General features: G+C 41.1%; 1 protein-coding gene across 1 annotated transcript; it reads right to left on the bottom strand.

Moving 5' to 3' along the window:
• Positions 1-300: 300 nt before the first annotated feature.
• On the bottom strand, positions 301-25,029 carry LOC104568936 (uncharacterized). Its single transcript, XM_088534332.1, has 8 exons — positions 24,795-25,029; positions 18,198-18,434; positions 17,190-17,267; positions 15,349-15,565; positions 10,253-10,461; positions 9,677-9,749; positions 6,094-6,211; positions 301-822 (listed from the first exon to the last, which is right to left on the bottom strand). Exons 1-8 carry the CDS (start codon positions 25,011-25,013, stop codon positions 627-629), a joined length of 1,347 nt encoding a protein of 448 aa, XP_088390458.1. The 5' UTR covers positions 25,014-25,029; the 3' UTR covers positions 301-626.
• Between the last annotated feature and the right edge of the window lie 1,951 nt (positions 25,030-26,980).

The following is a 26,980-nucleotide window of genomic DNA, read 5'->3' as shown; positions in this document are numbered from 1 at the left end:
AAAACGGCAACATTCAGGTTCAAATGCAATGAACTAATTTATTTTTTTTAACACTACATTCAACTGCTTTTCACCACTCACAGATGTCACTGAAACAACTTGAATTAAAAAAATAGCCTAAGAACAATACACCACACAGACCAGCTAATATTCACTGCTTTAAAAGTGCCCCCCGTTAAACTAAATAATAGTCAAATCTTACTGCAGTAAATGTGCCTTTATATCATTAAATATTAATTTAATAGAAATCTGAACACCTAGTGAAAAACATCAAAATGTTTTAAATGAAGGATGGCCCTCTTTTTTTCTTTTTCCCTTATATGAGTCTCCAAAGCAACATCTGAAAGAAGAAAATAACCACTTCATATTAGCCTGTCGTTTATCCACATGGGCCCAAATTGGTATATATAAACTCATAGAAACTCTATTAAATACTTTTCCAAAGTGAATTATGCAATGATACCTTTTTATATATAGCAGATAGCAATCACCATGCTGGGAAATGCTGGGCACCTGGTGGGAAGTTAAAGCAATTCAGCTTAGCTATTGAGACCTTTTCCTACCTACTCCCAAAAGCCTAGAAGGTTTTGGAGATCCTCTGGAGGAGAAAAGCGTGGTGATGACTCTCACCACAGGCTCTGCCCACCCTCGATGACAAGGTTGTGGCCCGTCATGTAATCCGAGGCTTCAGCAGCCAGGTAGACCACGGCAGCCTGCAGGTCTGTGGCCCGGGCCAGCCGTCCAGCGGGGATGTCCTCGAGCCAGCGCTGCAGCAACGGCCCCAGGTCCTTGGAGCGGATGAGCGGCGTGTCTACGATCCCCCTAGGAAGAGGGCACATGTTTTATCTTATGTTAGTTTATGTGCTTAGAGGAGTGATAATTAGGAAAGAAATCCCACAAATAACCTGAAGGGAGAGCCCCAAGCTGGAGCTCTTCTGTATCTGCTAAAAGTCACAAATTTGAGCAGTGATCCCCTTTTGCATGGCCTTACACCACTGCTAGACAGACAAGTTTTCTCTTAAAGTCAATACCCAAATATTGGGTACCCCTTGGCATATAGAGGTGCCCCTCTATCTTTAGTAGAGGGGCACCTCTACTTCAACCCTCAACCTATTTTTAGGTTGATAATGCACTATCCAATTTCCCTTTCCCAGAGGAAATGAGCACATCACAGGAACAAGCGCGACAAGAACCATTTTGGTGGCTGTGCTTGGGAACCTCTTCCTTCTCCCAGTCTCTTTTTCAATGCTTCACAGAACAACATTACACAGCATGTTTGAGTATGACTGCGCACTGAAAACTGCCAAACTTCCCATGTGTCAATAAAGCAGCAAAAACAAAAGCCAGCACCTTTAACAGCCCCAGGTTACCCCTGCAAAAAGTGCAAACAAACACCTCGACAAGTCACAACGCATTTACCTGTCTTACTGGGTTTGCCTAAGTGAGTGACTGCACCATTTATTAAGAATCTGCTAAGTTCACTTTCTTTAGGTGCACTAAAAATGAGTGATGCTATCGAAAGCACAGCACAGGACTAACATTTGGCTGGCTTTTATGACTTTAACCACGACTGATCTGTCATACTCCTCCCTAACAACATATTTGTATTTTGTGAAATGTATAATTTTTTGCAGCCCCTGAACAAATATATTTACATAACTGTGTCTAACGAGAAATTACATTTAACTTCTCAGAAATGACAATAACTAAAACCTGAACTGCCAATTCCACTTCATTAGTGTGGTAGAAATGCATTCCAAATGTTAATAAAAATTCCAACATGCTGATAAATTAGCGCTTCTAAGGAGCATGTGACACCTTGGTTAACATATTCAACCTCAATTATATTTCTCTTCAGCACCCTGTTATCTGGAACCTTTGCTGGCAATCAGAGGTGCTGTTTTTCAGCGGCCAATTTTCTAGATAATGTAGCTTATCAACACTGTGGGTAAACTTGCCAATGAAATCAGGCTGCACTGAACCACACACACGCTAATTGCATCTCTTTTTTATGCATATTTACAGACTGTCACTTCAAAGAAATCAGTGGCCCATTGAGGCAGCCAGTTAGCTGGAAGAATTGCCTCTTGCAAATGAAAATTAGCAAACAAGCTAGTGATAAATATGAAATGAACAAAGTATAAAAATACCCGTTTTGTTCTGAAACTTCATCGGCATCCCAATTTATACTTCCAAGGATTTTTTTTTTTTTTTTTTGAGGCATGCTGGATTCTGGGTATGAGATTTACCTTTTGTTTTAAATGAAGTCTGAAATCTTGTATTGACTGTGGGACAAAACGGAGCTAATTCAGACTTTCCCCCAAACATTTCTGTTTCCACTAATCGGGCAGGATTTAAATATCAGCTTTATTTTTTATTGTAATTATCAGTAAAAAACAAAGCAGTGCAGGAACACTGAGTGGCACAGCTTGCTCGCTCTCTGGCAATGCAGTGAAATCAAATGCTTTCTAGAAGAGGTCTGCAGACAGTTCACTTCTTTCCCCTAAGCACAGCCTCCTGCTCTTTTCCTCACTCGACCAAACTCCTTGAGAACTGTTTTCCCTCCCACACTTTTTTTTCCCCCGCCAGAGACACACATGCTTTGAGCAGCAGAAGTGAAATACATTGGACTACTTTTTCTCAAATGTCCTTCTCCATGCCTACAAAATCACTGGCAGAATCATTCTGGCTTTATGCTGTCCGAGATCAGAATAAGACCCATCCTGTGATCTTTTTACATATATGCTTTAATCCGAAGGGGAGCGTGGATTAGGAAATATGACGTGTTCTTCCAGAACAACAAGTAGAAATAATATAGGTTTTGCTAAAAAGAGGATTGTTTTTCATCTATTTGGAAACCTGAACCTTGTTCTAAACGTCGTCTATAAATCACAGGACAATACTGGTGGTGGACCTTTCCTTAATTTTCCTTCAGGTGATAAAAATATTGATGACTAACAATAAATTTCCTCACTTTTTTTTTTTTTTGCTCTATAAAGGAGGAAAAAAATATAGCGCAAAACTTAAAAGTTGCAAACACACATACTGATGGCACTATAAATATTAGGCATGTCATTGATACTACACATCTTCTGGGAAAGCTTCGGTGCCAAGTTGGGCAATTTAATGTTGTCGAACCCTTTTAGGCAGATTTTAGTTGGCTTCTAACCAGTTCCAGCAAAGACAACTGCCAATGCATTAATTCCCTACCTCATCTCGTATGCAGTGCTGAGCCTATCAGTACTTTCTGTTGCATGTCAATGTAATATCAAACTGCTGGTTCCTTAACATTAGATCTGAGCATCAATATTTCATTATTGATATACAGGACAATTTGCGCCATTAGGAAAAAAAAAAACAATTGCCTAAAACATTTCCACTTTGAGACACACATTAGGAAAAATATCACTTACCAGATACTTAACTGGAATTGTTACGTGCGCTCAATCCCCAAATGAGAGCAAAAAAAGATTCCATCTGTGCGTAACTTGATTTCTTTCAGATGAGTTATTAATTTGAATGAGTTAAGTACACTCCACTTAATCAGGAAGTGTTTAATCAAGAGATCCACTTAATTGGGACATCTCCCAAGGAATTAGATTTAAGTCCGAAGACGCTCGCCAGCAACGACTGCTGCTTAATGGGGATAGAAGCGCTGCTTAATTGGGACACCTTCAGGTGCACCCAGGTCCCTCAGGGAAGACTCCACTACCCTTTTTACTTTGCATGGTATCAGCAGCACAACCATCTACGAGGGTGATGGGCAAGGTGGGCACCTACAGTGGAATGCAACCCAGCCAAGATTTGATAGAAATCTGATTAAAGTGTCACATCAATAATAAGCAGGAGAGCATTTGGCCCTCAGAAAACACTAAACCAAAAAAAAAAATGGAGCTGTAGCGGGGAAATGGCCGTAGCACATGGCTTACCCTATTGGCAAGAGGAGCCCACAGGTTCGATTTCAGGAACGTAGTAAATCGTGCTAAGGGCTCTGCCGTAACATTTACGCGTTCATAACTTTTATGCATCGCTCTGCATAAGTTTTATGCACTCATTAAAAAATTAAGTTGATAAAAAGTGACCGGATAGGAAGAGGGAAAAAAAAGGCCAAAGGTTTGCATGGTGAAATAATGTGCGAGGCCAGGCTGGAGTATCTGCAGCCGGAGGGAGGAGTACATGGAGAGGGCCATAAAGCATTGAAGCAGCAGCGGGCTTTATGTATTTTATTTATCCAGGATCACTCTTAGGTACCACTATGCCCTATATCTACATCTGGGCACTCCATAAAATCCCCCAAAATCCCCTGCAGATGCCCCATGCTAGGACGAGACACGTTCTTGTCCTGTTCTGGAGACATGATGCAAGACTTCAAGGTCTTGGCGGAGTCCTGAAGATGGCCCAGACCTGCACTTCTTATTTTTTTAATTCAGGGCGGGATTGAAATGCATGTTCACATCCCACGCAGGGTAAATATTTAATCAGTGCAAGGAAGAGGCGGCGTTCGCTTTCGGTGCAGCCACTGCCCAGTTCCTTGCTTTGAAACCCTCCGCAGAGCTCCCGGCAGCCTCGGCCAAAGCTTTGAACTACTGGCAGGAAAAAGCTGCCTGCTTCCCACCACCCCTCACTCTGCATCCCAGCTGCATTAGTCAGAAGCACTATAGAAAGAGGGGCCCTTGAAAATAGTAAAATCCTTCATCCTCTGTGCGTCCTGTCAGGCTATTCATCCACATGCAAAAATCCCACTTCCTCTGGTAGGATTTGGGGCTCAGAACTGGAGGTTAAGGCAGTTATTTTGGCTTGGAAAGTATTCTTCTTTTGTTTCTCCATGCGCTGACTCCCAAAACATAACTTCATCAAATATATGTTTATAACTTATACAGCACAATGAGTTTTAATCATTCATTTCACATTTTAAAATTTTATTTACCCCTAAAAACACCCAATCATTTCTCACCTAAGTGCCTTCTAACCATGGTTGCTGTGAATGCAGCACTCCTGCACCAATTCCCTTCAGCAACACCAGCTCCTAAAAGCCAATGTAAAGTCCTACTTGTGTGAACACTAGTGCTGAGTTCTTAGCCTTGACATGGGGAAAACTCAACCAAGAAGTCAGATGACTTAAAGACCCTATGGATCACATAGGGCAGAGGCAGGAGTCACTGTTATAGTTAGCATTAAATAACTACAAGGAATGAAGAAGTGGAGAACAGAGCGAGAGGAAAAACAGTCCCTGGCCATTGAGTTTAGCAATTTTTGTTATTATTACTATTCGACTTTGTGGATTAAAATGTGTAATTTGTTTTTCCTAATTTGCTGTATATTATATCTTCATTATTACAGCTTTCAGCTTAGCTCCCGGGATAGGATCCTGCTCTTGTTGCTAACTCTGATTGACTCCAGTGGTGTGCTGGACGTGACTGCTTCAAATTAGTGCTCTCCACTTGGGCTTCTGCACTGTGCTCTCACGCACTGTTAATTGCCTAATAACATGCCCATGTGGTGCATGTGTGAGAGACACAGCGGGAGAAATGGTGCATGTGGCAAAAACTTTGCCCCACAAATTAATACCACAAAATAAAACACAGATTCTCCTCAAAATCAGGAAAACGTAATTTGTAACGTATACATATATATTTACAAAATTACACCTGGACTCCTGTGATTGTCAGAGCTGAGCCGTATCTCAATTACAGCAGTACAGCGTGGCTTGTAGAGTGCCTATATATTTGTCTCAAGTTAAAAAGGGAAAGAAGTATTGTCTATTAAGTGTCAAAAGCCTTTTCTTTAACCACAGAAGGCTTGGACAGACTAAGGAAATATTTCATCTGGAAGAGAAATGCTAAAAACTACCCTTCATGTTATTGGAAAACCTATTATCAAATGCTAAAACCTCTTCTTAAATCCCTGAGTATACACAGCAACAGAACACACTCGGCTCAAAGCGTTTAAACCTTTGTTAAGGAAAGACAACGTAAAAAGGGATGCAATCCACCTGCTAATTAGAAACTTTATTTTCCAAGATACTGCTCATTTGAGCTTTTTAGAACATTTTGCTTTCTTTGTAGTTCCAAAATGAGACTGTGCTCTACTTACGGGGAAATGCAGTTGACTCTTACTCCTCTGTCAATCCATTCGGTTCCTAACGTCTGTGTTAATTTTACGACCCCGGCTTTGGAGGTGTTGTAGGCAAGCTGCTTTTGCGGATGTGGAACTAGGAGGGAATCAGAAACAGAGAATTATTTAGTCTCCACAAATGAGTACATGCCTGGAAGCTCAAGTGCTGTGTGGCCAGTTCCCTATACTAAAACAAAGCATTTGCCATTTACCTCAAAGATTGTCAGGGAGCAACAAGAATTTAGCCACCTACCACATCACAAAACTCTAAATCTCTATTTTCTCATCTAATATTTTTGCCACAGCAACTGAGCAGCTGAAAAAAAAAAAGGTGAAAAAGAAAAGATAGAAATTAAAAAGCTCCAAATTTATATTTCTTTATAAGTAATATTATTTAATTATATATTTCTTTATAAGTAATATTATTTATATTTCTTTATATTTCTTTATAAGATAAATAAATAAAATACACATGCCAGCACGCGTGCATATATTATGTGTATAATATATGCACATTTATACATGATACTTATGTACATTATAATGCTAATATAATGTAATAGAATATAATGTGCATGCATAACAGGTTTATGTAACATATTATATTATATATAGCTCCCTGGAACAAATTATTCTACTTAATTTTTAAATTAGCCACAATCTGAAGCAAACACATCACATTATCTGCTCTGTGTTTGCGTGGATGTGAGCAAACGTGTGTCCCCTGGATCCAGAACACCCACCACAGCATTGCAAGTGCTGCCTGCAGCCTTCCCGGGAAGTTGTCTGGGGACTTGTCCCCAGGGGGTGTCCCTGTACCCAAAGGCACAGAAAGGGCGTTTGGGTCTGGGGCCACAGTAAGTATTTCTGCTTCTTGGCATGTGCCCGACAGGGAGACCTTGCGCTTGCTGCAAAGGGAACGTTTCCCAGGGCGTCCTCTGCACTGCTTTTCCCTTCAACACCTGAAGATCCTCATTCCTGTCGGGAAGGCTGCCTTGCCCTCGGCGCGTGTCTGTCACCCCGCAGATGTGACGCTCTGCGTGGGCTCTGCGAGGCGAGGGGAACACAGTTTCTTGATTAATTGCTCTGCATCAGCTCCACGTTATGGACAACTTTGGTAGTTAACCCTGCAACCTCCCCAAAGTAGTTCTTTGTTAAACTTTCCAAATATGTCTGTTTGTGATAAATCGTTCAGTATTTGCTAGGAGGATGAGAGTTTGGTGCCATCCTTGCCCTCCTAGCACAGCTGGGGAAAGCGTCAAGACGTTGCTAGGCGGGTGCTCCAACAGCATTTGCAGGAGTCCCTCCATGGAAGTGTCTTAGTCTTCTTAGAAACAGCTAAGCAAAATAATTCAGAAGATGCAATTTTCACCTCCTGAGTTATTTGGCCCCTCTTAACTGTAAAGACTCCAGAAGGAGCCAGAGGGTGTTTGGAAGCTCTAGGGCTGGAGAATCCGTTGCTGCTGAGCACCCAGTGCCTCATCCTCCTCCCTATCCTTCCAGCTGCACTCTGAAAGATGAAAAACAAACTCTCCGAACTTGCATAGGAAGCTTTGAGTAAAGTCACATCTCCAGAAGCATTACAAAAACTAAAGGAGTTTGCAAGGGTCCTGGAAAGGGAGGGAAGGAGAGCAGACACAAATGCTGCCAGCATCATCTGCATTACATTTTAAACACCTGACACGAGGTTTTTGCCATGGTGCATGAGGCTCCTAGCCTGACCTTGAAGCAGCTGTGTCATGTTAATGAGAGCAGATATGGGAGACCAGAGCACTTACAGCTAAAGATATTCACAGTGAAAACGAGAGATCTGAGTTACACCTGTACAAACCACACAGAGCCGCAGCCGTCTCATCGCCGCAGCAGTAGCGCGCGCCTGGAATCGTTCCAGCCAAATATCAGAATCAAAATGCACATATGCAAAATATAGGCAGCTTATCTTCAATTAATTAAAGCTGATTTGGAGCAGCGTATCTGAGAAATCACAAACAAATCTCTCTCTCCTGCTAAGAGACTCCTCTTTTTCCTGCCTCTCTCAGGAAGGACTCAACCTACCAAAGGGAAAAAAAAATATCCCCTAACTATTTCTAGAAACATTTCATACTATGCCAGTTGGCCAACATACTTAAATAACCAACCAACCAACATATTTATTTAACATTCAGCAGATGGACATGATATGAACATCGTGGTTTGCAGTTGTAGTTTTATAACTACTAGAGTTTCCCCATGCAAAGATGGAAACAGGTTCAGGAGGTAAACGCATCCCTGCCTCAGCTCCCAGCTGGACCGTGCCCAGGGGAGCTGCCCATGCTGATGCTCCAGTGCTCTTGGGGGTGTCTGTCCCAGGATCACCGGAATGGAGCATCCCGCTGGGCTCCCATCCCGCGGGCCCAGGAAAAATGCCCCTCTAGCAGCAGCATTCCCGGCCAGCAGCTCTCCACTGGGGCAAATTTCCAGTGCTCCATAGCTGTTTCTCCAGCTTGGAATACCTCCCCATAAATTCTGCTTTATTACACCGGTGTGGGCTACAGCAGAGCCCTGCTGTGCACAGCACAGCACCAGGCACGGGCAAATTTAATGCACTACATTCTTCCTTCAAATTACTTGTGTTTGGGCCGTTTTGTAACTCCACAAAGCTGGGTGGAGGGATGGCGCCTGCGTTGAGCCGTCAGTAAAACAGCTGGTACGGACACTTGAAAAAAGATTAACAACAACATTATAAATGCATTTCTTTTTTTGAAGAAACATTTAAAGTTACTGGGTAATAAACTGAGCAGAATGTCAGAGAATGTCAAACTGGGCACAGTAAAAATAAATGTTATTCCCAAGGAAAATAAAAGACCGCATATTTATGTAACATTCAGCAGATGGACATGATATTAATACAGGGGTTTTCAGTTGTACTTTTATAGCTACTAGATTTTCTTGCCTAACTTGGCAACCCGAGGCACCATTTGATTTTTGGATTTGGACAATACTGCAACAGATGTCCAGACCAATAAAATAAATTCCTAAAGGGCTATGCTTAATTTGTGTAATTGATCAATTTTTGCTGCACGGGCCTCAGCTCACCAGCATGTAGCTGCCTTCCAGATTAGCTCAGCAGCAGGGATTTCGCTCCATATGCTGCAATGGCTTATTGGTGCTTTCGACGGCGCTGCTGATTCAGCAGCCTTGCTGCAGGCACCTGTTGGCAGCGATGCCACAAGGAAACCTCGGGGCAGGACCAAAACAGAAGTTTTGGGGCCCTTTTTTGCATGACAAGGGCAGACTTTCCTATATTGCCCCCAAACAGGAGGGAGTGCAGCAGCACCTTGGCCAGGCGCTCCGAGGCGCCAAGAGGCCTCCGCCTTTTATATAAAAAGTAATAAGTGCTCTAAAACATCGAGGACGGATAAATGTTGAAAAATGATATCAATAAAAATTTTGTAGTACATTTCCTCTAATACAAAATGTCAGTGATTTACTCCTTCCCAATACAGGTTTAATTGATTCAAATGGCATCGGTAGTAATTAAAATATGGATTCTGAAGCACAACTGTTAGCTCTCATCACTCACCTATTAAACTTGCCATAGATGCTGTGTTAATTATCTTCCCATATCCTTGATTCAGCATAATGCGGCCTGCAGCCTGTGACAGAAATTAAAGGAAAGACCAGTGACCCTTTTTGTGATTGTGCTAATAATGACATGATAATAAATTAGTCTTCACTTTTCAGAAGAGTTTATGTGCGAACACTTTTTTTTTTTTTTTTTAAGCACTTGATATAAAAACTTGGTATAAAAATGGCTGATGCAGGAAAAAAATTCCATTGCCATTTCAGTCCTTCCTTGGGGTTGGAAACATTTTTCAAAAAAAATGCTAATGGTGGGAATGGCCCCCTAAAGATTTCTGCTTCTCGAGAAACATTGAATACTCATCCTTTAAAACTCCAGCCAATCCGAAATGTCTGAGTTTGGGCAATCAATAATTATCAGTTACTTTTGAAATCATTGATTAAAATCTGTAGCTTATAAAGAGCTAATCTCTCCTTAACTCCACCAAAACTAGGATTTTCTTGTGTGACTATTATTAAATCTTGGTAAATGCTTAGAAAACAGTTGAACTTGTGTAAAAACAAGTGTCACACTTACTTGACAGCACAAAAATAATCCTCGCAAGTTAACATTAAAAGTTTTGTCCCATTCCTCTAGCGAAGTGTCTTCGCTTGCAGAATTCATGTTGATTCCAGCATTGTTGCATGCGATATGGATTGTGCCCCAGCGAGCTACAATGGTGTCCACAACCCTTTGCACATCCTCAGGTTTGCTTACATCTGCTGCAAGGGCAATGCTTTTGATCCCTGCATTAAAACACAATTGATTAATTGGGTACAGAAATTCACAGAGAAAAGAAATCATGGTCTATTTTATAGTTCTTCAATGATTCACACACACGTGTATATATATCATTCTTTATTGGTTCACACGTATTTACACACATATATACACATTTATATATATAAAAATATATTTATTTATATGCCACCTTAATTCATAGCTCCACAAATAGTAGCAAATTGTGTATCTTATTCTAGTACATTTACTACTTTTTTTTTTTTTTAAGTTACTAACTGATGTGAGCTTTGCCTATTGGAGGCTAACATAAAGCCAGCACCTGCAAGGGGAGTTTGACGGTGCACAAGGACGAACCTTTGAACACTGCACCATCTTCTGTCCAAAGCTTCAACTGCAGCTTCCCACTACAGGAGTAATTCCAGCAGTTGGCCAGACACTGAGGGCAGTAAAGACCATCATGGGCATTGGTTTGTCAACTGGATAAAGGAAAGGACTCTTGCACTTGTTCTAGTGCGAAGGAAATGGCCACAAACTGAAGCACCAAAAGTTCTGCAGGAACTTAAGAAAAAACAGGTTGTCAAGAGAGGTTATGGAATCCCCTTCTCTAGAGACATTTAAAACACTCTTGGATGCAGCCCTGTGCCACGTGCTCTAGGTGACCCTGCATGTGCAGGGGGGTTGGACTAAATGATTTCTAAAAGTTCCTTCCAACCTTAATGATTCTATGATTCTGTGAAGTAAATACTTGTGAAAACTTTCCTCTCCTTCAGAGCTGCTTGGAGTTACCCAGACTTACACACTTTTGGCATTCAGAGTAATATAAGAAGATTTTGGGCTTACTTCTATTTAAATGGAAATGTTATTCTCCACTTAGCCTTCTTTCATATCATTCTAATTAAAGGTGGGGAGGAGGGTGAAAAACTGGCCTTGAACCTTCCTTGGGAGAAGAACTTCTCCCAGACTGAAGCTTTTGAGATGCAGGCTTTCATGGAAGCAATGCAGAGCAATAGAAGTCTAATGTATTTGGAAAAATAACAGGAAAGAAACTTCTAGATAGAGAAGCTCCTCTTGATGTCCGTTGCCTTCTGTAGCACATCAGAGTGCATGATACAAGGTGTTGCTGGTCTGGTCTCCTCACACCAGCCTGGGGGACTAATGGTCCCTTCTGGCCTTAAGTCATGCAGGGACTTCCTTGCTTCCCACAGCAGCAAAAAGGGCAAAAAAACAATGCAGCAACCTGTAGAAATGACTGCACATTTTTGCTGAAAAACAAGCATTCTTATTTTATCACAGGTTATGCTAAAAATATTTTGAAAGAATAAGAAAAGCCAGACAGTCCTTGTAGCTCCTCCTAATTGTTATCAAGACATGTAGACACAGGGAGCTGCTGCAATTTTTCTTATTCAATTTACAGACAAAATGGTTGCAGGCATGTAACTAATGGTAACTGAATGAGGCTCTTCACCTGCCCTCCAACTATCACCCCATTTATGGCTTCATCTTACACAACAGTTCATAAAAACAAGACAAAAGGCGCTGCGTGTGAGTATCTAGCAAAGAAGCAGTGAAGGCACTCTGGCTTCAAAACCAGAGCCCCACTTGACCTTAATCAATTCAGCTGATATCCCCACAGTCTGAAACAGGAAAAAAAAAAAAAAAAAAAAAAAAAAAAGGTGTCTCTCCACAGTCCTTCCAAACCATATGCTAAAAAGAATCGAAGAATAAACTTTGGAAAAATAGCTTTAAATCACTAGCATCACTCAGAGGTAACAAATCCAAGGCAATACCCTGCTGCTGCACGTGGCAGGACTCTGTCTTCAGGATCGTTTTTTGGTCTTCAGGGTAGTTTTGCAATGCTCGTGGAAGCAGACTGGGAAGAAAAAGGGGCAAGAGAGGGACCCAGGAGCTTTGTGTAGGAGAGGAGCAAGGAGAAGGGTCTGCCCTTCTGCAGCACAAATCTGCATGGCCCCTTGACACGAGGCCCCCTCTCTGGAGACAGTTCTCTCAATGGTCCCTCAATATGAAATAATAAATAGCACGTGGACAAGAAGATGACAGGTGACATTGCAGACAAGACATTTGCATAGTTTGCAGTGAGCATGCCCATTTTAAAAATCCCACCAGAATAAATTTCCCCTCAAGGTAAAGGCAGTAACTCCCCCTAAAGAGAGTGAAAGGCAACCCTTAGGATTTTTTGGTTATGTTTCATCATTTTTGGTTCTTCTGTCAGGATCTATTAGCTGCCACTGAAAAAGGTATTATTCACTTAGGATTCTAAAAACAAAGACCCCTGTGGTCAAGGGAGATACCCCCGAGCTGTCTAACAAAGATAAAGCTGAGATCACAAGGCTTCTGATCTTTAAAACTCATCATGAAATGATGGCTCTATCTCAAAGGACAAGAAAGCACTCTTTGGTATAGGAAGCAAAGTGGGTTTAAGAAAGCTACCTAAAATGTTTTGAAAAAAAGTATAAGGATAGGAATAACCAATAACACTGTATTTCCAATTTTGAGTAAGAGATGATTCACAACCCAAAGAGGCAGGGTGGGGGGGTGGCAGGAGGGAGGAGGACTGAAATCACAGCTCCTTTGTAATTACTATAGGTGGAAAAAATACGTATTAATACTACAATGATTGCTTTAATTTACCTACACGCTTTTTTCGAGAGTAAAGGCAACTGAGCCTTTTCATCAGACTGCATTTCCAAAAGACTACATTACTTCTTTGAAGACAAAATATTTCATGGAAACATATCGATTTCAACAAAAGTTTCCAAGAGAAGGCTTCTGAGGTCCACTAGTCACTCCGGTTACCTCTGCAGAGAAAGAGATTGAAAACCTGACCTTTTCAGATCCTTTCCAAAAAATTGGGCATTTGGATATGATTTCCTTTCACTAAAGCATTTCAAAGTTTGGGTTTTGTTCCAGTGAGGAATGACAATAAATTTGAAGCCTCAAAAAAACCTGTCAAGAGGTGGAGTAGATGTGCCCTGGCCAGCCGCACTGGTCAGGGAGACGGAGAATATTTGACCTTGAAGAATAAGGATGTGAAAAGACTGAGAAGTGAGATTTTTCTTTCTTTTGGACTGCAATAATATTTGCAATGCCTCGTGACCCTTACGACTGCATTTTGTAACCACCCCATCTCCTCAGGGCTTGCAGCCCACCAAAGAAGCGGAAATATAGGACATCCATTGAAGAATGGATGATCAAGCTCCTACTGAAAATGCCCTGGAGAAAAGTTAAGTTAGCTTTCTAATAGACTACTGGCATCCATCGTCTCATGGCTCTTTCAAGTAGCCCATTTCTTTCTGAATAGCTCTACTTGATATGCAGGATCTAACTGTAAAAAATGTCCAAAAGGCAAGTTAACTTGTAGGGCACAGCTATTGTGTGCCAAGACCATATGGCTTCAGTGAATAAGAAAATGAAAAGCTTCAGGGAAGGAGGAACTGGATGACTCAAGAATTTGTAATAAGAGTTGAAGACACTCTGTTCTTGGTCATTATTGGGGATCAGCCCAATAAAGCTTTTACTAATTAGACTAATATTCAGTACAAAGTGTCTCACAGCGTTTACCGGAAGTGGGATTGTATGGATTGAGATTTTTAATTTTTTTAAAATATTTTCTGAGGAGGCTTCAAATGGTACCAAAACCAGAACTGAACATTCCTTACCTCTTAGCCTGGAAACCAATTGAGGCAATAGAAATAAGTGAGCAGGGGATGGCTTTGCTGGAGAACATGGACTTCAACAGGAAAAGTCTGGCACTGGCTTGGGCAGAGAGGAAACTCCAGGTCTGCACCAGCAGACTGCAGGTCTGCACCACTACTCCTGCAGTCCCTTTCTGTAACCGTGGTAGACAAATACCACATCCAAATGGAAACTTGAAAATTTCCCGGATAGAGATCCATCTTTAGTGGCAATGAGGTATCGCACTAGTAGGGTTAATTGTAATCTCATGAGAGAGATTATTATATGAGTAACACTTCCTTTCTTTTCTCATTAAAATTATATTTCCAGTTTTCTTTTTTTCCCTTTACAGTTGCAATTTAGCATGACTCTTGGGGGAAATTCAATTTTATGTTACATTTTGTGGTTTTACTGCTAAAATCGAAACATCTTGTAGAGGTTTTTACTTCTTATCTGGGATTTTGTAATATCTATTACTATTTTGTTCCTATATCTGACCTTGCATGAATACTTGAAAGAACTATGGACAAGGCTTTCAAAAATGATTTCGTCTACCTCAGTTTGGGAGCACAGTGTTTAAATGTTCCTGACTCCCAGAAAAGGTTAGGAAGCATCCCCATAAAACACTAGTTCCTTTACAGTTTACAGGAGGGACTGTCACTGATTCTCCATCAGCTGCACCAGCACTGGCAGTGGTCACTTATCATGGTAAAAAGTCCCGAGTGCCCTGGCTGCTGCATAATCTCCTCTGAGGGACACCTCCTTTTCCATACATATATATATATATGTATATATATGTATATATACAGGATTTATTTACAAGAGCTAGCCCTCTCCTGTCCTCATCAGTCATGGCTCATTGCATGCTGTGTTTCTTTCGAGCACTCTTTGCAAGAAATTTTATTTAGATCAATTTGGCTCTCTGATTGAGTTCATATGCTACATAACACTAGCAGATGATGCAATATCAGTGACTGTTTGCTGAGGCAACACAAACATCAAAAGATGCTCTGTGACCATGGCATGTATTTGCTATTTGGAAATCCTTTGCTCTGACTTATTCTCTATCAGATCTTGCTGAAAGATAATTGCAGCAAGGAGAAAGGATCAAGTTTTGAGGTAGGAGATCAGCCGAACACTTACAACATTCATCACTTGTTCATGTACATTAGCAACCTGCAGATCAATGCACAGCTTACCTTTAAGGCTCAGTTCATATGCCACAGCTTCTGCCTTTGCAAGGACCAGATCCACAACAGCTACTTTAGCACCAGCTTCCCCCAATGCATGTGCAAAGGCTCTTCCAATTCCTTGCCCTCCTCCTGTCACGTAGGCCGCCTTCCCATCCAACCGCAGTCGATCAAGGATGCGACGCCTGTTATAACCCCAGAAGACATCATCCTTCACTACTTCTTTCTAAAACAAAAACATATACACATATATAAAATAAGGTACACATTTCAATAACACAATATCCCTTAAAGTTTATGCCTGTGAAGAAGAGGGGGTGGCATGCACAGGGAGCCGTATTCTTTTGACTCATTATTTAATGCAAAAAAACCAAGATTAATTCAGGCTGAAAAGCATCCTCATCCCCCATCAATATTACTCTTAACAGTGGCAAAGTGGAATGCAATGGAGCAAAACAGCTACGATTTGGGGAGAGTCGCTGAATACTCCACTTCCATGAGCATTAACAGAAGGTACTCCTGACCTAGCTTCCATTGACCTCTCTCGGAGAGGCACCAGATACTTCATCTCAGAAGACAACTAGTAAAATCTTGCAGATCCTGAACAATTTAGAAATAACTACCTATTTCGCCCTGCAGGCCAAATCCTGCCCTTGAGTTCGGCTGGCTCCAGGAAGACAGGGAGGCTAGGAGCAAGCTTCCAAAGGCAGGATTTGGCTCAAGCTGAGTGCAATCAAAATATCTTCACAAGGCTGGTGCGCAAATAAAGATAGCAGCCAATAACTTAAACCAAGCTGTCATCTGATCAGCTGCCATACATCATTTCCCCCCAAATGGAATCAAAATGGAAAATACAAGATGTCTATAGTATTGGTTTCAAAATGCCAGGAATTACCAGTGGGTGCAGCTTTGAGAACACTCAGAAACAGAAAAACACTCAAAAAGTTTGGGTCTGGCTTTAGAGGCTTGGACCATTAGAATTCTACATGGGAATTCCCTCTCACTGGAGTATGTCTATTGCAGGGAACAGGGTTCCTATCGAAAAAAGATAAAAGCAGCACCTTTCCCCAGGACAGGTGAAATCTAAAGCTTTGAGTACATGAAGCCCATAGAAACCAAACTCTTGCACGTTGGTATAAGTAGAGTCTCCCACTGTTTAAGAATTTGTCTTCCACTATGTACGGAAATCCAAAATAGACACTTTTAAAAAGATAAAGCCATCCAGAGAAGTTTGGAGCCTCTTGTGGCTAGTCTATAGCCCCATACTCTGCTTCCCAAGCTCAGCTTGGCTTTTCCTCAACTGTGTGGTCTCATCTATAGGGAGAGAAACAGTATATTACATACCTCTACTATAAAGCTGTCCAAGGCAAGCAAAAGAAAGCATTCACGATAATGAAAGCATTTTTCCAGTGTTAGCACTGATAAGCAGTTGCTGCAGTGGCCTGTCTGGATATAGTAATACTCTGCTCCATGAGCGTCACACAGAAAGGCGTCACGGCTTGACTTCGAACAAAAGCAGCATTGCTTCAGAAACATCATGCTGATTTGATGCAGATGGATCCAGGTTCTGCCACCTGCCCTACCTTGATATGAAAAGTCCCTGAGAGCACCAGGCAAAGACTCCAGCTAGGACTGTGCTCAAAGCCTTTGCAGAGAATCAGTATTTATTAGTCTGGACTAATGAGGATAATTTCGGTCATCCTGAAGCTCGCAAGTCCGTGCTGCATCAGACCACACAACAACAGAGGATGAATTTGGACCTTCCGCACCAAGTCCAGACACTGTTTTTTTTTATTGTCCTCAGCAGAGTCAAAGTTTAGCAGACATATTCACAGAAAGGAAATACAGACCTTAGATCCAATCACTATATCTGGAGGTGCAGGGCTCCTTCGAATGATGCTCAGTCCACTTCGCACAGGTAAAATAACCTGGAAACATAATACATACATACACAGGCTCTTCATTTGATTTTTTTACTTGATGGCTCATCCAAATTCCTCCACTGCTAATTGGAGTCCTTCCTTAGACCATGGTAGTTTTTCTTCTGCTCCTATTATTTGGCTGAAACTCCTTCCAGGCCCAAAATGTCAGGCATCTATATTTGTTCATATTCCTGTTTCAAACTCACTGGTCCCACTAATGCCAGGAAAAAATGAAAGTTTGTTTCTTGGTTTTCTAAATATATGTCAGCTTCTAGGATTTCTGGTGCATTGGGTTGCCACTTTCTGGCTAATGCTGCCATGAAGATACTCTGGTCTCATTCTTGGAGTTTAGCAAACAATAACAGTAACACTTCTATGTTCTTCAGCATGTGCTAGGACATTTTTCCTGCACCTGCCTGTGAATTCCACCTCCCAATCTATGATTCAATTATCACACTATAGTGAAAGCCCGGTAACATGCCAGTATTGGAGATTCAACACTGTTATCATTTAATTAAGAATTACATATGGAAAAACATACTGTTTTCATGCATTAGTGCCTAGCAGTAAAATTCAGGCCACAGAAAGTTATGTCATTTGTGTTTCCTTCTGCTATAGCTGAAAGGTGTTGTTTCTGACTTATAGTTGCATTGATTATATATAGAACAAACACAAAATCACAGGAGGAACCTTAGAGACTGTGTGCTTTCCTATGAGGGATGAATCAAAAGCTACTGGACATGAGCCTTGCACTCCCATGCCTCAGGAAAGTAGAGACCTTTCCTGAATCTAGCAGGTCATGCTTAGAGCTCAAGTAAGGGGAATTATGTACCCTGGACAATAGTGCCAACAAAAGAAAAATTTTAAAGGATACTTTGCAAAATCCATGGGTACTTAGAGTACCACTGGCACCGTAGCCAATTGCATTGCACTCACCTGCTGAACACGAGGATCTGAATTAATCACTGTATTTAATTTTCTGACAGCTAGTACATTTTCATCAGATATGTTCTCCAGGTAGACTTGTCCTTTTATGAGTGTATTCTCCACAAAGATCACCCCATCCATTCTCAGCAAGTGGTTATCCATGACAAAGCTGTAGTAGTTAACAGCATTCCTTTGATCAGCATCAATAAAAATTATATCAAAGTGCTCATCCTCAGCATGCAATTCCTGGAAAAAAAAAAAAAAAAGATGTTGGAAAAAATGCTAATCATTTACCTGCAATTTGAATGTCTTGGCCATTAAACCATTTCTTTTACAAAAACTCAAATCAGAAGAAGCCACTTTTAAAAAAAGTAAGAAAGATCCCTAGAATTACTTCTTGAGATCTTAGGAGCTTACTGTGCTTTAGAAAGAGTTCTTCAGCAATGATTGTGCCCAAATCTCAGGGTCTCTCAAAGAGGAGCCTGGATATGAAAGTGGATCATTTACCCCATTTGTGGTATTCAGAGACCCAGCAGAGACACCTGCGCATCTAGAACCAAACGGAATTGAACCATCAAGGCAAGGGGAAGGACATACATTCAATTCTTCAAGAAGATTTCTTTTTTGAAAAGAGTAATGATCAACAAATTCAGAGTAGCGATTGCTGCACGAATCTCTAGGAAATAAAGGCATAAGGCTGATCCTAGGAATTGCAAACTAGTGAGTCGCGCTTCAGTTGCAGGAGAATGGTTGAAATCCCAATTAATAATAGAATTATAAAGCACATAAAAGAACAGGTCACAATAGAGATAAAGCAGCACAGCTCCTGTGAAAGAAAATGGTGTTTCTTAATCTAAAAAAAAAAATGCTTTGGATGGCTCAGCAACAGAGAGGATAAAAGAGAACTGGCTGCTATCATCTAATTGGATTTTCAGAAATGTGGCACACCTTTTCCTCCAAGCAGGCTGCTGATGATAATGTATAAAAGTGTTGATGGATGACCAGATGGGAGCCTTTACAGCCTTCTCCTGTGGCAGTTAATGCACTCGCTGCCCAAGAGACTGCTATGGAATATTTCAGATTCCATCTGGGACTATTTAACTGCATCTGTGTGTGTTTCAGTGAAACAACAGGTCATCCACCTATCTTGGGCAAGCACAAATGCTTTCAAGACTTGGCATTTCGAGTGAAAAGAGAAACAATTACTTTTCCCAAAGCTCACTGCTTCTACTACAACTTCTAACACTTCTTGCGTCCAGATTTCTTTTGTGTTTGGAGACGTTTTGTACAATGAGTGATCCCCTGAGATGTGTAAGAGAAAACATCAATAACAAATAGCAGCAAAATATGAACAAAAATAATTTGTTTTCAGAACTGAGGTTCATACCTCCCAAAGAGAGATTTCAGAAGCCGTTCTAAAGCAGGGAACATGCATTTAAGAGGAAGGGGGATACAGAAGTTCATGTTCTGCTCTACTGTGAAAACCGGCTTCATTGTGGGTTTGCTAGTGGTTAGGAAATTAAGCATGCCTGAGCGCTTGGACAAACATGCCTAACTACAAATGACAGCACATGAGCTCTGCATTCATTAGTCTGCATTTATGACACTTTTTGAGATGATAGCATAATGAAAAGAGACATTAAGGCCAAATCTATGCTGGTTTGCAATAAATGTAACAAAAACTGGGATGCTTCTTTTCCTGAGATTCAACTTTTCATTTCATGAGCAGCAAGAAAATTTTATCATGGCTCCTTCTTGGGCTGCATTTGTGGAAGGCAACAGGAACATTTCTGCTACTGTGCAAAAGCATCTTATACCACATTGGTGCTCAAGCACTCTATCAAGTTCAGATAGCTCATGAAGGGACAGAACAGGGAAGCTAGGAGAAAACTGCTAAGAAAGGGATATGAGAAGTCTCATTCTCCAGAGCTAGGAGCCAAAGGCAATTTCAACTAATTACCATGACTTATCACTACTTTCTGACTTATAACCTTCCCGGGTGGAGGAGGTGAGGGGTAGATGTTCAGAAGCAGATGTGGCCATCTCTGAACATATGTTCCTACTGCTCCATGGTATGGCTCCCTAATGAAAAAGAATCTCACTTTGTGCATCGGCTTCATTAGGTCCATATGGGGTTGTGTAACTCTTTGGATATTAGTTGGACTTCTCCTTTCAGTCCTCTCTACACACTGTCTACCTGTTGACAGTTTCTCTACTTCTTATCTATCTCCTGTTACAGATAAACCACCTGTTAATAAAATAACATTCAGCCCAGGACAGCACCGGTGTCGTGCATTTTGCCTTTCCACCATGTGTGTGTGTGCAAGGCTTCTTTTTGGAAGGCATTTCTCTTCAGCCAATTTATCAAGTCCTCAATGGCCAAGCATGAAGGTCACTTGGGTGCCTTTCATTTCCTCTAAGTCAAGGGCTTTGAAGTATCCCACCCTGATTACTTTCCTTGTGTTTTGTAGAGTTTCATGAGACATTGACAGCTGCCATGAGGCTCCAGGGGTGGGATTCAGATGCCTGAATGGTCTACAGGGTCATTTTAAATACCATAAGGTATACACCACCTGGCTTACACATGCAGCTCCGTGGGTCCTATTTCATATCCACCAGCTGCATATGGAAATCTCACATACCTAAGGGCAGCTAAAACAGTACTAGACATCTATACAGAGAGGCCAGAATCACTCCCTTGCAACTCGTATTGGGACCCTGCCGTCATACAAGTTTTGCAGCTTTAGGATTGCTGTTACTTTGTGCGTGTTTAGTTGGAAACAGCATCTGACTGGTAAAAGGAAACCTGAAATTTCTTAAGACCATTTTTTTCCAGCAGTTACCCTGCTGGTAATTCTGGTTGCAAACTGAGTGTTGGAAACATTGGTGCAGTGATGGAGGGAACAGGCTAACATAACTCACTGCTATGCCTCAAAAAATGGGTAAAAAGGGTGAGAGAAGGGCTTGACCCCCTTCTGTTCTTGGTGTGATTGAGCAGACTGGACTTGGCCCAACCCAGGATGTCACAGCATGTCAAAATGCCTGGTCCTTTACTAGGAGAGAAGCAGAGCCCAAACGTCTCCAACTGTGGGGAAAGCTGAGATTCAAAATAATCTGCCTGCAAAATATCCTGTTGAAACTAATTTCCTGAATGTTTACAGTGAAATCCCTGCTCCTTGCTACAGAGGCATTATAGATGGTAACAGATGGCAACAAGAACTGTCTTAATTCAGAGCAAACTTGGCTAAAATTAATGTTTTCACTTATAATGAGTCACCAACTTCCTTTTGGATCAAAAAATATAGCACTGCAGTTACTAGAGGAGATGCACCAAAAAAGAGCTTGAGAAAGAGCATAGCAACACTGTTGATGGCTGCACCAAAAGACCGGGCAGAGGACATCCTGAATAAAAACACGAATGAAGTTTCTGCCAAAGCACAAAGAAAACTTGAGCATAGTCCTCCTCAGCAACAACACTCTCTCAAAAGGCACATACAAACTGAATCACAGTAGCTGACTGTCCACTTGCTTTGAAATGGATCACAGAGTCAGCATATTTGTAATAAAGATGTACTCAGAACTTATTACCTTTCCTATGTCTTGTTCTTGACCTAAATGTAATCGCAATCCATCCTTAGGGTGCACAGAATACATGAAAAAGTACAGCTTCCTTTTAAACACCATTAGAATATTTTACTGTATGTGGACATACACTCTTGTTGCTCCTAAATGCTATTCTATTGAGTACAGTTTATATTCACCAGCAAAGCTAAATCTCTAGGGAAGCTAGAGAGGGAATGCAATTTCTAGTAATAACAGCTCACAACAGTGAATACTATCCACTTATCCCCACAATTTCCAGCTATTTTGGACTCCTTTTTGAATTAACCTTTCATATCAAAAGGAGCAATTCTGCACACTAGAGACTCCGACACAATTTCATGCATAATTTATTCACTCAGTTCAACATTAAACGCAGAGTCCTTGACTTTGTCAAGGTGGATTCTGTTGGCAGACTTCACAAGCAGCAAAACAGGAGAAATGAGATCTGCAACTCAACCTCTTCACCTAGTCTGTCTGCTAAAAGGAGGGAAAAAAAGAAAAAAGAAACCCCCTACATGCTTATACAATGCCCTGCAATCAGCCGAATCTGCTGCAAACATGGGGTTATTTTTTTTCGTGCAGCATTTTCCATTTTTAAATGGAAGGATCGGAATCGCGAATATGAATAATTTCCCCGCAGTTTGCATTCCCACTGGGCTCAATCCTGCATCCATTGTTCAACCAAAAGTCCACTGGGAATTAAAGGGGGGACTTTGTGCAGGATCAGGGCTACCAGCAACAGCTGAGGCTGGGCAAAGCCAGTTATTCAGGCAGAGCACAACTGAGAGGAGTTTAGACTTAAGGAGCTTCTTAGGAAATGATTTTAAACACTGTGGCAAAGCATGGATTTGAAAGGGAGCTAATTCCCACTGAAAGCAAATGGTTTAAGCTCTGAAGGGTACCTTGAACCCAAGGAAACGGTGCCCTTGCTCTGTGTTGCACAAGGTTATATCAAAACTACTGAAGTCATGGGGCACAGAGGCATGTGTATGCGAGCAATGTGCTTTGGTTGGGAAGGGAGACCCATCTTAGCTTGGCAGCTGCTGTTCTGCAGCCTTGGGAGAAGCCCCATCCTGCAGCACCTGGCAGGTTGCTGCTGCACAAGGACAGCTTTACACCTATGGACATGACCATTTCATGCAGCAGAAAGGGCTCTTCCCTGCCAAGAAATGCCATGGATTACACAACCTTTGGTGTGTTGAAGGAGTCAGTGCGCCAAGGCTGCTTCTGTGAGTTGGCACTGCTGCCAAGGCTTGAGAAGGAGGGCAGAAAACCTTCCCTATTCCCCTCAGTTTGGAAGCAAAATTTAGGAAAACTGCACAGCCATCGCCAAAGAGCCATATGTTCAAAGAGTGCTTATGAAGCCCTGGGCAGCCCTCTCGGTCCTCCACCTATGCTAGTGGGACAGGAGAGAAAACCAGCACTGCAGATACTCTAGATGGTACAGGCAGATGGTACCAGGGCTTCTTCCAGATCTCTCTGCATCTTGTCACACTCTTCAGCATGCCAGGGAAGAGCAAACGGCTTCAAACAAGACTCACCAGAGAGGCCACCCAGACATGTTCGTAAGTAGCCATCCAAAGTCACTGCCTGTTATTGCAAGTGTCCCGAGAGCACCAACCATAACACTTCCGCATTTGCTTATTTTTGAGCATATAAATAGGCTCACTGACCTAGGAATATCTGAGCGTTTGAGCTCACTACAAAATTTCTGTCATCCTTTCATAGGCTGTAAGGATCTCCGCTGCCAAACACAAGCATTTCAATGTTCGAAGGCCCTAGTACCTGCAGAAGCAGGGTCAGGATATGCCCTCGCTTTGCAGTCGGAGGATATAAAATCAATTGCAACATTCTGTTTTAAGGATTTAGTTTTCATGTCTTAGCTCCCTTCTTTAATCTCTACACAGCATGTACTCTGCCTGCCTCTAGATATTTTAATTCAGTCACAGTAAGTCAGTTGCACAGAATGGGCACTAGAGAGCAACAGCAATTCAATTAATTTCACACTCACTGCAGGGAGCTGGGATTTTAAATGCTGCACATTGCAGGTGATCTGTAACATTTCGCTTATTCATACACTTGCCAAAGCTCTTTGTTTCCTTCTTATCAAACTTGGAGGTCAGGAAAGCCAGAGGTCGGAAAGCTCCCAGCCATCTCATTTTAGAAGCAAATATGGTACCCGTTAATGCAAATAAAGTTACAATCAAGCTCACACTGACACTTCCAAATTGAAAATGGAATCGGATCAAATTGGTTTGCATTAATAATAGAATGGCTATGCGTATAATGAACCTATCATGGATATCAGCTGTTAGAGCGCTGGACCTGCGGTAGCAGCATAGAGATCCATAAAGTGGAATTGAAAGTTCAACTTCTCCAGCTGCTGCCAGCTACAAACTTCTCTCCTCCTTGGAACAAAGTCACTAGTCAGAACAAAACTAATCTGGCTAGAGCATTTGCACATCTGAAATTCAGCGTATTGCTTTGGAAAGGGAAGCCTACGATCTAATTCCATGAGGTAATATCAGCAGAAAAAATAGTGACAGACTGCCATTAAATTGCATACTTTGTGCATTAAATTGAAAGATTTTCCCCAATCTTGTCACCAGTGGGAACAAGCAATCCTTTGCAGGGGCTGGCCCACAAGGGCACACACACAACTTTCCAGTTTGCTATTTTTGGCATTAGAGGCCCTGACCCAGCCCCCACCCAATGTAACTGAAACTCTTCCATTAAATACATGACCCTGCACATAGGGCTTTGGATTCCTCTTGTCAAAAGCTTTGGTATTTTAGTCATGAAGGAGTGAAACTATCTTGTGTGACAAAGCTCTCCCATCATATATTACCTTTAGTAAGAAGTAACCCTAGTCCAAGCTTTTGTTTACTTTTGCAAGCAAAATAGGATTATCATCCAGCATTTTGTGCGCAAAAAATAGGATAAAATATACCTGCCAGAAACAGTAATCAGGAGCACCTAAGTCCACCTTCGAAATGAGTTTACCTCTAAAGTGTCTGCTATTGGTCCTGCTCGCATGCTAATCTTTTTACCATCTGAAGAATAACCAAATGCTTCTTGGCTGTTCACTCCAAGACAGGGCCCTTCTGCACATGCAAAGATTTTCCCATCGTCTGACAATTCTTCTGCCATAGCAAGGATATTGTAACCTTTAAGCTTGCCAATTAATAAAATCTTCCTGGCTCTGATCATATGAACAAACATCCTAAAAATTTGGCCTGTTGAAAGACGAGAAAGAAGTTTTAAAAATAAAGCCATAGGAAAGACTCTTCATAATGAAAATTAAATGTACCTTTTAACTGATCATGTAAAAAAATCCCATCTTAAAACACTTCGTAATAGGAATTTAACAACAGAATCTGACAAAATTTCATCTAAAATGCAGCTAAAAGACAACAGAATAAAGGGGCTGGTTTTAAATGTAGAACCTTTATCATCAATGCTGCTATTGTTCAAGTGCTTGTTAAATAGCGCTTGAAATATTGCATATTTTAACATTTCCCCCATATGAAAATGGCTTTAAGATGTCTCCATATTCTTTCTGGAACCAGGCAAAAAAAAAAAAAAAAGAAAAGAAAAAAAAAAAAGATCACTACATTACCTTGCATTTGCTCTTAGAGTCATTATCCCTAGACAGCACCATCATTTAAGAAATTTATCATCAGTGGTGTCCTTCGAACAATGTATTAGTGTAATACATTATAAGAGTACTTCACTGTGATGATATATTACTCAAAAGATGGGAACATCTGGGAAGAATGAATCTAGGAATAGATTTAGTATAATAGGCTTTATATGCGAATAAAAGTCTGAGAATTGCTACTCTAAAAAATGTTCAGTATTTGGCCATAGGCCACCTCTACTGCACAAACACATGACCCTCTATCAGATGGCCACAAAACCAAAAAAAAAAGTCTCCCTTCTTCCAGTGACGATGATGAAATTTTGTTGCTTATTAAAATTACAGAGCTGGGACTATCAATTAAAGAGAGGAGGAGCGGGTGAGCACTTGTGAGCATGTGTGTGAACAGTCATGAAGGCAGGAGTGCTGGGAGGACAGGTAAAAACAGTACAAAAGGAAGATCCATGCCTACAATAGGATCCTATCCCTCATTTAAAATTAATTTCCAAAATTCCTTGGCATTTCCATGGCATTAATCCTATCCCCACTCATGATAGAGAATGAGGAATTTCACTGACACCATTTACTCCAATCTGGTGCAATTTCATCATTTTGATTGACCAACTTACCATTCGTATTGCCAGAGACGAGCAACCGAACTTCAGCTCCTTCAGCATCTCCTGTGCCTTGTTCAGGTGAGGTTATTCTGAAATAGGAGAAAAAGTGAAACATTATAGTCACAGCCAAAATCCGGATATCCCACAACGAAACTGACAAAAAAAAAAAAAAAAAAAAAAAAAAAAAAAGCAAAATGACATAAAAAAATGGAAACTGAAAGTTTTTGCAGGTCTAAAAAAAAAAAAAAAAAAAATCTTTTCTTCACAAACTGATGAGAAAAACAGCATATCTCCAGATGTTATTTCACAGAAACCAAGCATGTGACAAGGAGTCTGGATGAAATAGGATACTCTGTATTAGGAAGAGAAAAGAATAGATCAGTGTGAGAGGTCCATAGCCTCCAGACAGGTTAGATTGCTGTGTCTGAAGAAAGTAACCACAAGAAATGGCTGGTGATGCTTCTGCAGGCCAGAATTTAGAGCCATTTGAGCATTTTTCCCCCTCTTTTTACTCCCCCCACCACTCTTCAGTAAAATGAGAAAGAATTCATAACCCGTATCAGACACACTCAGATAATCCAAGACTTAAAGACTAGAACATTTCATCTAACCTCTTTTCTGCCCCTCACAAATGCTTTAACAACTTTAATAAGATAATGTATAGCTATTATCATACAGCTAGCTTAAGTCAAACAACTATCAGCTATTATTTCAGCAACAGAACTAATGCTCAGCGTTCCCGTAATCCGTAGCCTGGAACAGTTTACACATTGTCAATTTTAGACAGAATTGGCTTTTTCCACGTATCAGAATTTGCACTGATAAATGGGAATTGTTTAGCAGACCCCACATGGCTGAGTAATATACTGTAGCTCAAAAAAGAATAATGAGGGTATCAGTTGGACTTCTGAATTAATGATACCTTAAATTAG

This window comes from Tinamus guttatus, unplaced genomic scaffold (genome assembly GCF_059628265.1).
Source record: "Tinamus guttatus ecotype Peru unplaced genomic scaffold, ASM5962826v1 Tinamus_guttatus_pri_ptg000547l, whole genome shotgun sequence".
Taxonomy (NCBI): Eukaryota; Metazoa; Chordata; class Aves; order Tinamiformes; family Tinamidae; genus Tinamus; species Tinamus guttatus.
The sequence above is the reverse complement of the archived record's forward strand: the minus strand, read 5'-3'. Positions and strand labels throughout refer to the sequence as shown.